At 35.7% G+C, this 14,012-nt stretch overlaps 1 protein-coding gene across 2 annotated transcripts in view; it reads left to right on the top strand.

The window, feature by feature from the left end:
• Window positions 1–14,012, top strand: part of cyth1b (cytohesin 1b) — an 82,223-nt gene that overhangs the window by 3,789 nt on the left and 64,422 nt on the right. Inside the window, exon 1 of one of the 2 annotated variants that reach the window (XM_067368905.1) lies at window positions 12,676–13,168. The exons of the other annotated variant lie outside the window; for it this stretch is intronic. Coding sequence (XP_067225006.1) covers window positions 13,090–13,168 — 79 coding nt within the window. The 5' untranslated portion in view covers window positions 12,676–13,089. Of the gene's footprint in view, window positions 1–12,675; window positions 13,169–14,012 lie in introns of those variants that run through there. 2 annotated transcript variants of the gene reach the window in all.

Genomic DNA, 14,012 nt, shown 5'->3' with positions numbered 1-14,012 from the left:
TTAAGGGATATGTAAAGTGTGAGGAGTTGGATCTAGATCCAGGGGGTGGAGATGGGTAGGTTTAGATCCAGGGGGCGGAGACGGGTAGGTAAAGGGATATGTAAAGTAGAAGGAGTTGAATCCAGATCCAGGGGGTGGAGATGGGTAGGTTTAGATCCAGGGTAGGTTAAGGGATATGTAAAGTGTGAGGAGTTGGATCTAGATCCAGGGGGTGGAGATGGGTAGGTTTAGATCCAGGGGGCGGAGACGGGTAGGTTAAGGGATATGTAAAGTGTGAGGAGTTGGATCCAGATCCAGGGGGTGGAGATGGGTAGGTTTAGATCCAGGGTAGGTTAAGGGATATGTAAAGTGTGAGGAGTTGGATCTATATCCAGGGGGTGGAGATGGGTAGGTTTAGATCCAGGGGGCAGAGACGGGTAGGTTAAGGGATATGTAAAGTAGAAGGAGTTGAATCCAGATCCAGGGGGTGGAGATGGGTAGGTTTAGATCCAGGGTAGGTTAAGGGATATGTAAAGTGTGAGGAGTTGGATCTGGATCCAGGGGGTGGAGATGGGTAGGTTAAGGGATATGTAAAGTGTGAGGAGTTGGATCCAGATCCAGGGGGTGGAGATGGGTAGGTTTAGATCCAGGGGGCAGAGATGGGTAGGTTAAGGGATATGTAAAGTGGGAGGAGTTGGATCCAGATCCAGGGGGTGGAGATGGGTAGGTTTAGATCCAGGGGTGGAGACGAGTAGGTTAAGTGATATGTAAAGTGGGAGGAGTTGGCTCTAGATCCAATCCCATCCCCTGGAGTGAGGACCATCTCCTTAAAGGTGCAGTGTGTAAATCTTTGCGGCATCTAGTGGTGAGGTTGTGAATTGCAAGCAATGGCTCAGTCCACCGCTCACCCCTCCCTTTCGAAGCACATGGAGAAGCTACGGTGGCTGACACAGGACAAAGATGTCATCATCTCAGACGATGCTCTCTAGAGCAGTTTGTCCGTTTAGGGGCTTCTGTAGAAACATGGCTGCGCAAAATGGCGAATTCGATGTAAGGGGACCCGCGGTGTATGTAGATAAAAATGGCTCATTCTACGGTAATAAAAACATAATGGTTCATTATGTAAGGTCTTTATACACCACTGAAAACATAGTTATGAATATTATGTTGGATTTCTGTCAATAGATCCTCCTAAATATTACACTCTAGACCTTTAACTACCATAGTACGATACATCATTGAAGAAATCAACTAGCTAGTTTCGCGAAAATGTATTGTTGCAAATTTGTCGTTCAACTATGTTGGTTAATGATGATGCCCAGCAGGTGGTGAAGCAATAACTGCTATAAATTATGGACATGGCATCTGAGGACTAATTCTCATTTTCTCAGTTATTTTGCTTTATTTCTAGATTCAATCAGATACTCATATAGATACTCAGTCATCCATACGAGAGCATGTACGCACATGTGCACTCTTCAAAAATGGTGCTTTGAATCTCTTGATGAACTAAAAGACGTAAATGACATTTGTATATATTCAAAAAAAGATATAGATTGTACTGAATGTCAGCTTGCTTATTTCACTCAAGATAAGGATTTATTAAGTCAAACAAGAAACTGTGCTTCTAACCACAGGCTATCGTTCCAACCACACAACTTTGCAATGCTGTTTGCGAATGTTTGTTGGAAAGTTGGTTTCGGGAAACAGCGAGTTGTTGAACTGTGCTGAATCACGACAGAACTTGTGACCATAGTTGGCTAACAACCCCAGAGCGTTACTGACAGACTGGGAAGAGAGGTGCTGCAACAATGTAAAATATGTGAAAAATAATGTTGTTTTTTAACATTTAAACATAACCTATTGTAGTAGACCCCCAAAACAAAATCAAGACTTTGTAAAAGGGCATAACAGGTCCTCCTTAAAGGTTATAATTCTGTTCTGAAACTCAACCTCTCTTTATTTTTCATTCTTTTCTTTTCTTTCACTGTCTTTAGTTTATCAGTCTTGATATCTGATTACTGATAACAGTGTCGAATCATATTAATCTTCTTGAATGAAAAGGAATGTCTGGAGTATATTTCAGACTGGCTGCATGTTCAGGCAGAGGGATTGTAACGCGAGAGGAGGAGGTTTCATCATGCACAGATTTAGTCTTTTCAGTTGTGCATTAGTTAATTAGCTATTCAGTGCTAGTTTTACAGTGAATAAACACCAAGTGCAAGGTTAGCTTAATCTAAAATTATCATTTTATCCACTGACCAAGCCTGTGAATGTGGACAGGTATGTGGGACTGGGATATGTCTCTCATTACCACGGTTACAGCTGCAGACGTGGCAAAGTGTCACATCCAGGAAAGAGCAAAGCTCCACAGGAAACCTCTCAGTGTGTCCTCACTTTACCTCTTTCAGCTGTCACTCAATGATGTTAACTCCTCCCAGGCATCCTCCTCCTCCTCCAGATAGATACAGCACTGAGGTTTGTTTTTGATGTACTCTCCCTGCCAAACTTTCTGCTGTCTGTGCATTTTGGGGTTTACTTGTTAGCTGTAAATCAAGAAGAATGTTTACTTTGATGACCGCACTTATAAAATCCAATTTTAGCTTCATCTAAAGTTAACACTAGTAGTGTCCTACTTTTCTGTCCACCACTTGAGCAGGCTTACATTAAAAAAACTAAATTAGTTCCAGACTTATACATCCATGTCAGTGTAATTATATATTATTATTATTATTATTTTTTTTTAATTAAATATGAAAAGAATACAAAACTGACTGATGCTGTCAAATTTCTTAATGTAAATGAAGTGGAGTTTAAGTTTGGAGTCACAGATTGTGCACTAACACAAAATGGCCAGTAGATGGCATCTCTTTCCACAAAATATCCCGCTCATAAATATACACAGACAAATGATCAAGCATGTCATGGGATGATATAAATGTGGTCATGCCATTTTTTAAAATGGCTTTTTAAGGGGTGAAAGGTCATATAACAGAAAGACAATGGAAACATCTGAATGCATAAACGGTGAAAGAAATAGAAATCTCTTCTTCCAAGGAGCCCTGGCCAAGATTGTCTAGTTTCACATAAACACACACACACACACACACACACACACACACACACACACACACACACACACACACACACACACACACACACACACACACACACAAATTATAAATAGCCAAAACAATAAACAGCAAACATAAATCCACAAATGAATTAAAATAACTGCATAGTTCAGTCAATACACATTGTAATACATTTTTTAAATATTTAAATGATCTCTACGATCAACTTGGCTCACAATGCTTTTGAGAAACTCAGCTATGGTTGATTGATGCATGGATGCATGTTAGGATTAAAAGTGAGGAAAATAGAGAGCTGAAGCGATATAGTGTCTATATATGCTGAGTTTGTTCCTGGTTGGCATAGTGACCGCTCGATCATGATGCTTGAGGTTTGTAGGGGTTTTTTGGTCACAGAGTGCTTTTAAGTCCTAAGCACCTCTCATGCTTAAGCGTCACTCTCCTAGTGAGACTGTGGCTTCAGTAGCTTGTGCGTCTGGTACGTAGGCAGTTCCATTCAGTATCATCTGGGATTCTAGCCATTAAACTACAAGCCCTGATTGCCGGCTTACCCACCTCCCATTCTGTAGGCTTAAGATTGAATCTCACTCATCACCAAAACATGGTTTTTGTGTCATGATACAGCATATAGAAAATCTGCATGCATTTTGTGGAATAAGAGATGGTGTATATTTTACACTATAGGTTTAGGAATGCCATTGTCATCTCTTCTTATTGTGTACCCTCTGTCTGTTATCATTTCCTGCTGAGAGAATAGATGAGGTTGCTGTTTCAGTGAGGAAGTAAACAGATGTTCCACGTTGTTGCATGTGTCCTCAGACTAAATGCTTCACTAGCATTTACAGTGACAGTTTCACCAAAAATGAGAATTCAGTCATCATTTACTCACCTTCATGTCGTTCCAAGCCTGTGTGTCTGTTTTCTTCTGCAGAATATAAAAGAAGATATTTTCATTGTTTACACAATGAAAGTCAAGAAAGTTGGGGTCCAAACAGCACTGGACAAAATATCTGGACTAAAAATGTTTTTTTTTTAATCATTTTATATATATATATATATATATATATATATATATATATATAATGATTAAAAAAAAACATTTTTAGTATAAATATAGTTTAAATATAAATATAAATATATATATATATATATATATATATATATATATATATATATATATATATATATATATATATATATATATATATATAAATATATATAATCATAGTTTTAAAAATGTATGTTTCTAAATACACTGTATGACTTTTTTCATGTTTAATGTCTCTTTTGGTCAGTGAGGCTGCATTTATTTGATCAAAATTACAGCAAAACAGTAATATTGTTAATTATTATTACAATTTAAAATAACGGTTTTCTAATTTAATATATTTTATTTAAACTATAATTTATTCCTGTCATGACAAAGCTGAATTTTCAGCATCATTCATTACTCCAGTCTTCAGTGTCACATGATCCTTCAGAAATCATTCTAATATGCAGATATAGCACTCAAAAAACGTGTCTTATTAATGATTAATGTTAAAAACCATTGTTGCTTTTTTTTTTCTTTTTTTTTTTTTGTGGAAACCATGATTAAATCATTTTTTTGAAATAGAAATGTTTTTTAACAATGTAAAAGTCATTACTGTCACTTTTGATCAATTTAATGTTTCCTTGCTGAATGAAAAAATGTTTTGTCCAATTTATTTAAATAGGCAAAATTAAAAAAAGTTATACTTCTGAAGTTATACTTAAAAAAGTAAACTTCTGGGAGTAAGTAAAACTAAAATATAATTTTTTTCACAGTTTAGCGTATATTTTGAGGGATTTTAGCACATTAAGATGAAAAGTTTGGGTCAGGGACAAGGGTCAAATTATCAGATCTAAACATAAAGGCCGTTTGAAAAGTAAAACTTTTTAATACGGTGTTTTATATAAAAATTTGAAATCTGTCTTAATAAAAATCAAGCCCTGGGGCATAAGTCATAGAGTTGCCCTTAATTGAATAAGCACCTACACTGTGATTTAACTCAGTTTTAGTAGATAAATACCATAAATATTGCAGAAGTTAAAGGTGCTAAAGAGGATTTTTTCGTCGACTGAGAAACAAAAAACTGTTAGTGAGTTTTTGAAATGAACGCATGCGTAAGAACAACCCCCCTCCTTCACAGCTCATTTTGAGGGAACGCCTCCCAAAAGTCGTGCACCAGTATTGGAACACGAGTGTTTACCACCGGCATTCGCTGTGTCGTGTTAGTGGATTCATTATGTCGGACTCACCGCAGGTAACTCATAATCTGCAGTTGTTATTCCTGAAAAAAACACTGTATGCGGCGCCTGTGTGGAAAGTTATGGCCGTGATTGACAAGCCAGAGGGCCAATCCGTGCACAACTCTCACAAGGAACGTAATGGCAGTGATTGACAAGCCAGAAGGCCAATCGTTTAAGCGATGATCACGTAAACGATTGGCTGATGTTTTTAAGACCCTACCTCGTGCACAGATGATGTATATTAATATTATTCCTTTCAGTGCACCTATTAAATAGTCTTTTATCAGTTAGTAAAGACAGTTTCAAGTAATATTGCAAAAATGTATAAAACAAAACATCCTCTTTAGCACCTTTAAGTTATACTGCAGTGTTTTGTTACATTTTTTACTTGGAATTAAGCTCATATTTCGGGTTCCATCATTTACCCTTCCTTTATGCACCCTTTGATTTGATCCAAAAAAACACTGCTGTTTTTCTCCCTTCTAAAGTCTCTTTAGCACTCTCTCATTAATCTTAAGCTCCAGAGAAGGAGAAATCTTCAGAAGACTGATCTGTTTTAAGATCAACTGAGATGAAACAGCAGTTTTCCTTCACGGGACGACTGGTACTCGAGACATAGTGTTAGGTCAGCAGCAACCAACAGCCAAGACCACCTCCCAGTTGTCCTGTTTTTGAAAGGGTTAGATACAATCTGCCACGACCAACTACTGGAATAGATCATCCCATAAAGAGAAAAGATTTATATGAACTATTATTCACAGTATTTTAATGTAGTTGTTCCTTAAGTACTGTAATACTCCTTTAATGGTGGAGGAGTCTGATGTTTATTCTGTCTCAATAGAGCGTCAAGTGTTTATTCAGTTCAGTTTGGAATTCAGGAAGTAGATTTAAAATTTGTTAGTACATTAAAAGTTTAGTTCAACCAGAAGATCTCAATATGTCATCATTTACTCACCTTCATATTCATTTCAAACCATGTGACATGTGTCTTCCTTCTACAGAACATATATTGATGAATTATGAATAATGGACTGATCACTTTTTATGTAATTACTATACAATAAATAGAGACTGGAGTTTTCTGAACTAAAAACCAAATCAGTCACAGTCATCAAGATTTCAACATTTTCATTGAATGGGCATATAACTTTTTGTGGTTCTTGGAAGAAAAAATGAATGCAGGTTTGGAAGAACATGAGGGTGAGTAAATGATGACAGAATGTTAATTATTTGGGAATTGCTCCTTTAAGAGTTGTCCCTATATGGAAGACGAACCCGCGGATATCACAGATGTTAAATGAAAGCTTTTACTGCTGGCATATGATGCTGGTTGGCTTGGAAATGGCCTTTCGTTACTGCCAAATAGCTCTTCTACACTTATCTTCCTTTGAACCATATTTTTATTGTGTGCATACTTTCATTGTTTTGTTTTGCTTGATAAATATTATCATAAATTTCACCTGTCCACTAATGTACAATGTATCCACCACGGAATAGAAATGACCATAATGCAGGGATACTTAAAGTCTGGCTTATCACAACAGTCTGGATTTCTTGGACAAATAATTTTGCTTGTTTCTGCACTTTAAATGAGCATCATGACACAAGAAGCCAGCCATTATAATGAATGAATCTGTCTAAACTGCATGTGAGCGTGTCCATTATAATGCAGTGTAGACAGCCTCGCTGATTATAATTGTGTTGTTTTGTCACGTTGCTTGTTTTTGGAGTAGTTGGGGTGTAAAAAGAATATGCAAATATGCATGTATGATATTGTATTTTTAATATTATTTTTAATATATACACTACCGGTCAAAAGTTTTTGAACTGTAAGATTTTTTAATGTTTTTAAAAGAAGTCTCTTTTGCTCACCAAGGCTTCATTTATTTGATCTAAAATACAGCAAAAACATGATCCTTCAGAAATAATTCTAATATGCTGATTTGCTGCTTAAGAAACATTTATTATTATTATCAATGTTGAAAACAGTTTTTTTTTTCTATTCATCATTATTTGATGAATATAAAGTTCAAAAGAACAGCATTACAAAAGTGTTACAAAATGTTACAAAAGCTTTCTATTTCAGATAAATGCTGTTCTTTTGAACTTTCTATTCATCATAAAAAAATGAAACATTGTATGTGCATATTAAATATATATATATATATATATATATATGTGTATATATATATATATATATATATGTGTATATATATATATATATATATATATATGTGTATATATATATATATATATATATGTGTATATATATATATATATATATATATATATATATATATATATATATATATATATATATATATATATATATTTCTAAATTCTTTATATATATATATATATATATATATATATATTTGGAAAAAGTTTATATATATATATATATATATATATATATATATATATATATGTGTGTGTGTGTGTATATAGTATAAAAAATATAATACTTCATATCTGTATATTTTTGTATGAGTATGTGATTTCTTTAGCACACACTCTTTCCCTTTTGTTCTTTTTTCATAATTTAGCCTCATCTCCATTTTCATCTGTAGTCTCAGTTAATTAACAGAGCAACTGGACGTATTTGGGGCACGTATGACTGGAACATATGGCCAAAAAAGTGTTCGTTTCAGAATGATGAAGCAGAAAATAGTCTTGGAATGAATTTTTGATGGGAAACCCAAGCTTCTGACCATCATGGTTCTCCTCAGAATCCAACCTTTCAGTTCGGTGTGCCTTTGAAACCGAGAGACCGAATGAACAACACCAACACTTACCAGACTCTGCTGATACTGGACAGGTGTTTATTGGGCCTCTAGCATTTCAGCTGTGCAGACACATAGAATTCATGTCAAAATCCTGAGCTCACACCTACCCCCTTCTGTTTTTCTGACATCATGGTATTTTTGAGCACTACACAAAGGAAAAAACAGTTTTCAGTTGATAGTGTGTTGGTTTGTTTTCTAATAGATTAAATTGTGACACTATCTTGATTTGATTTCACTCTATTTGTAATTTTCATGCTGGTATGTTCATAAAAGGCCTCGATTTCTTCATGGTCAGTTTTGAGGGTGTTAATGCAAAGGATCTTTTGTTGTTAGTTTGGTTTTTAGCAGGGATGCATCTTGTTAGTAGGGGTGCAATGGATCGCAGGTCCCACTTTTCGGCATGCATGTGATTCACGGATTGCTAAGTTTAACTATCATAACATAATGTGTTTTTTCTTGACAATTTACACATTCAATAAATCTTAAACATATACACACAAACACATACACATAAATACCCGTTTCGTAAGGTATTGTCGTAAACACAGTCAGTTATGTCTTGTACGTGAATGTATACAGTTGAGAAAGAAATCGAATGTGTGTCATTATATTGGATCCATTAATGAGGCCTTAAAGTGACAGCAACGTATAAATACCTGTTGCTAAGAAATGTGAAATGTCTTCTTGATGTTTGGGCACTCGACTCACCAGGGAAAAGCTGTGTTTTTAAAAGTCCTGATGACTAACCTTTCAAATGCAGCTTGCATGTAATTTTCCTCTGTTCTTTTCTTTCCCCTATAGCTGCTGGGTGCCCACCTAATCTCAAGCATTCATTTAGAAAAGGATGAAAAAAAGAGAAAGGAAAAATCTTTTATTTCTCTAAAGTCACTGCAAATAAGAGTGTGAATAGACTTGTTTGTTGGTGAGATTGTGATGATAATATGATGTTGATTGGCTCAGCTGTGCTTTTCTTTTTTCTTTTATTCATCAAGGATGCATTAAATTGACACAAAAGATTCCATAACTATATACATTTTTTTAGGTGAAAAGAGACAGAAGGACACCAAAAACCTGCACATTTCCTTATTAGGAAAGTTGGTGTAGACTGGTTTACAATTTAGTCTGGTGACCAAACAGTTGTAGGTTTATGAATGACCTCCATTGTCCTTGAGAAAGACATGTTATCCTAAATTGTTCTAAAGGCACTGTATCTGTAATAAGTGTGCTATGAATCACTGTGAATAATAGCTTCAGCTAAATGTCAAATTAATCACTTAATGGCCAATGTTTTGCATGTTAATAATTTGCATGTTAACTATATTCTTAGCAATGAGCATGATAAAAGTCTTTAATCTCACTCAGTTGGTGAAAATTAAAACCACCAATATCTAACCACCATCTAGCACCTTCAGAAATGCATCTCAGGGAGATAAACAACTCAGAAAGAGTACAAATCGTGTAGTAAGTATAAGTACATTTTAAAAATAAATGTAGTAAATTGATTCTTTTGTTTTGTGGATAGGTCTGATTGGAATGATGTGATAAATACATGGGTGGAATGGAAGGAGAGGAAGGGTGTTAGAAGATAAAAGGAGGAAAGTGAGCTGGAAAGATCTGGGTGGACTTTCCAGCAGGATCTCCCAATCATCTCTCCTCTGAGATCACTTTTAGGGATGTTCCCAGATGGTTTTATAGGAGCAAAACATTGTCAAAGCTTATGGTTTAATACATATGCTTTGAAGAGCAAAAAGTGTGTTGTAAATGAGAAGAATGGTTCATATAAAAAACTAAAAAGGGTCAAACAAAAAAACAAATTAGGGGGAATGTTGTGCCTACAATTTACTTTTTTTTTCTTTTTTTTTTTTGAAAAACTGATCATGTTATTTGAGGGTAATGTTGTGTTCCTGTTTCACAGCACATGACCAGTAACAAGTCAGCGATATACAGCAGTCTTATGATTCAAAAGTATTGCACAAAATCATTTCTTGTAATTCATGCATACTTTTTAGAAACATTTTTTTCTCCTGTGTGAATATTTACACAATATAGTGATTTTCATTATGAAACACATATTAATATCATATACATACTTAGATGAAAAGGTTCTATATAGAACCTTAAAGGGATAGTTCACCCAAAAATGAAAATTTGATGTTTATCTGCTTACCCCCAGTGCATCCAAGATGTAGGTGACTTTGTTTCTTCAGTAGAACATAAATGATGATTTTTAACTCCAACCGTTGCCGTCTGTCAGTCAAATAATGCGAGTGGATGGGAACTTCTACTATAAGAGTAAATAAAACTTGCATAGACAAGTCCAAATTAAACCCTGTGGCTCGTGACGGCACACTGATGTCCTAAGACACGAAACGATCGGTTTGTGTGAGAAACCGAACAGTATTTATATCATTTTTTAACTCTAATACACCACTATGTCCAATTGCATTCAGCATTCGCTTAGTGAGGTCTGATCGCGCTCTGACAACGGCAGTGATGTCTGGCACATATACTTCAGTGAGAGCGAGACATCACTGCCGCTGTCAGAGCGCGATCAGACCTTACTAACGAGTGGTGTTTTAGAGGTAAAAAATTATATAAATACTGTTCGGTTTCTCACACAAACCGATCGTTTCGTGTCTCAGGACATCAATGTGCCGTCACGAGCCGCAGGGTTTAATTTGGATTTGTCTATGCAGGTTTTTTTAACTCTTATAGATGGAGTTCCCATTGACACGCATTATACGACTGACAGACGGCAAAGGTTGGAGTTAAAAATCATCATTTGTGTTCTACTGAAGAAACAAAGTCACCTACATCTTGGATGCTCTGGGGGTAAGCAGATAAACATCAATTTTTCATTTTTAGGTGAACTATCCCTTTAAAGAGTTATTTCAGGCACTTCATACTGTATATAGAATATTTTAGGGGTTCTCATCATGGAGCATTTTATGGATTTAGTTTTAATTTATTTATTTTGTTCATTCATTTTTAATAAAATTTTATGAAATAAGGCGTTTGTAAACTTACTCTATGACTATAAAAAAAATTCAAGTACTGTAACCGTTAAACATGAAAGTGTTATACATTAATTTAAAGGCATAGTTCACCCAAAAATGAAAAAAAAAAAAAATATATATATATATATATATATATATATATATATATATATATATATATATATATATATATATAAATAGAGATATATATTTAAAAATAACCTGGCTCTTCCAAGCTTAATAATGGTAGTGAATGGGGGATGTGTTTTAAAGCCCCCAAAAATGCATCCATCCATCATTATTATAATTCATATGGCTCCAGGGAGTTAATAAAGGCCTTCTGAAGTGAAGCGATGGGTTTTTGTAAGAAAAATATCCATATTTAAAACTTTATAAACGAAATAACTAGCTTCCACCAGACGACCACACACATACCTCGCAAGTCGACTTGCGCCAAATGAGTAACCCCTGACGCGATGTACGTAGGAGTAGCATAAGCTTAGAAGCCTCTCGCTGTTCGAACAAATAGGGCTGTGGAACAAACTGAAGTTACTCTTCTATTACATCGAAATCCTCTGACATTTCTCTTTAAAATTTCTCGTTTTAGACTTCAAATTCGTGACTGGTGTTTTGTTTTGCTGTATTATCTGCACATTCTTGTTCGTCATGTGTCAGGTCAGAGGTTACTCTTCTGCCGCAAATCGATGTGTACGGCCATCTGGCGGAAGTTATTTATTATAGTAAGTTTTAAATATGTATATTTTTCTTACAAAAACCAATCACTTCACTTCAAAAGGCTTTTTATTAACCCCCTGGAGCTGTGTGGATTATATCTATGATGGATGGATGCATTTTTGGGGGGCTTAACCCCCCCCAATTCACTACCATTATAAACCTTGGAAGACTAAGGGTATTTTTAAATATATCTCTGATTGTGTTCGTCTGAAAGCAGATAGTCATATACACCTAGGATTGCTTGAGGGTGAGTAAATCATGGGATAATTTTCATTTTTGAGTGAACCATCCCTTTAAGACATTTCTCCTTTATCGAAACTTTTTGGCATAAAGCGTTCTTTAAAATTATAACAAGAACCTTCTATATAGAACCCCATTTTCTAAGAGAGTATAAAATAGAAAATTTTAGCATTAAAATGCTCTTACGATTATACGGACAAGCAATTACAGTTGAGACAACCACACAACCGCATTCACGAAACACTTGTGTAAAATGAAAGCTGATGCAAAAGCACCAATTTGGGTGCATGTGGGTTTCAGAGGGTCTCAACCTAACACAATCTACACGTGTGTATGCAGGCGCACATTTATAGATGGGGTGGGTGATCTTGTGATTCTCTATGAGTAAACATATACATGCCCTTCAAAACCACGCATGGCTCAGATGCCCGAGATGGTTGAGCTCTGACTAAACTGCCCTCTGAGCTTGTGGGAGTGAGTGGGGAGGTGTTCTGGGAGGTGCTGATGAGCCTGTGCTTATGTCTATCTAAATCTTTTTCTACTAAAGCTATTTCAGCACCACAGCAAAGACTTTCGAATTGAAACCAGGGTCATAGACACAGAGAAATACAGGGGGAGCTTAGAAAGCCCTGGATGGTAAACACAAAGTGGCGGTGAGTTCGGAGAGAGAGAGAGAGAGAGAGAGAGAGAAGGAGGAGAGACAATACAAGGAGAGAAGTCAGTGTGTGAGATTGCGAGACCAGCACACATCAGAGCAGAGAGCAGCGCCGTGGATCTGTGCTGCCAACAGAGGTCTTTGCTTTGGTATCTGTCAGGAAAACCCAAAGGAAAATTAATGATAAAGACGAGCGTTACATAAGTGTCAACATTTCAACAAGTTCTGCTTTCAGAAAAAAGGGGAAGTAGCTTGTGTTTTCTCTATCCACGCTCACAGGGACTTACTTCTCAATCGCACATTCATAATCAAAGTGAAACAGGGACAGTTGAGCTATGGGGACAGTAAGCGAACTCTGTGCGTCCAGCTTCCAGGCGTTCCTGTGTCCCACGGTTTGCCCGGCTCCTCCAGCAGGTGGGTCTGTCATCATGTGCATGTACTTGGGAATTACATCTATTGAAAATCTGGGATCTGTCCAATACTGTTTAAAGCGGTCTTGAAATGCATTTTCAGATCTTTAAATTGTGTTTCTGGAGGTTAGCAAAGTTTTTTTTTTTTCATCGCAATGTGTCCATGCCTTCCTCCACAGCATGTGTTACATGTTTTGATGCTTGAGATGGCCAGCACTGTAATAGAGCCATATATGTTTGAGCCCAAGACAGAAAAAAAATGAGCTTTCTTCACTTTATTAATATTAAACTCAAGAAACCATTGTTAATCCATGTCTGTACCGATTTATTAGCAGCAATCTTAACAACTTGGTCTCTTGATAGCATCATATGCTGGTTTGACGTTTATTACAAACACTCTTAAAGATTGTAAATAATGTACTTACCTGTGTTGAGGAAATGTAATAGTGCTGTCAAAACGAATAATTGTGATTAATCACATCTAACATAAAAGTTTGTATGCGTGTATATATATATTTATATATATATATATATATACACATGTGTGTGTGTGTGTATATCATTCTATTTATATATATTATATATGTGTGTGTGTGTTTATATACACACACACGGACATATTTTATATATATATGTACACACACATATATTATGTAAACAAACTTTTATGTTATATGATTCATTGCAATTAATTGATTTGACAGCTCTAATTCCTAATAGTTTAATGTTTTGGAAGAGTATGCCCAGTTTTTGAAGTGCAGTTTGTCTACAATACATCCAGGGACAAAATAACGTTTGCCAGTCTTTTTTGAAGTTCTCTCACAGCAGTACAACTCTTGTGATTGATA

The sequence above is a fragment of the Chanodichthys erythropterus genome, chromosome 19, assembly GCF_024489055.1.
Source record: "Chanodichthys erythropterus isolate Z2021 chromosome 19, ASM2448905v1, whole genome shotgun sequence".
NCBI classification, from domain to species: domain Eukaryota; kingdom Metazoa; phylum Chordata; class Actinopteri; order Cypriniformes; family Xenocyprididae; genus Chanodichthys; species Chanodichthys erythropterus.
This window is presented reverse-complemented; position numbering and strand designations above follow the sequence as displayed.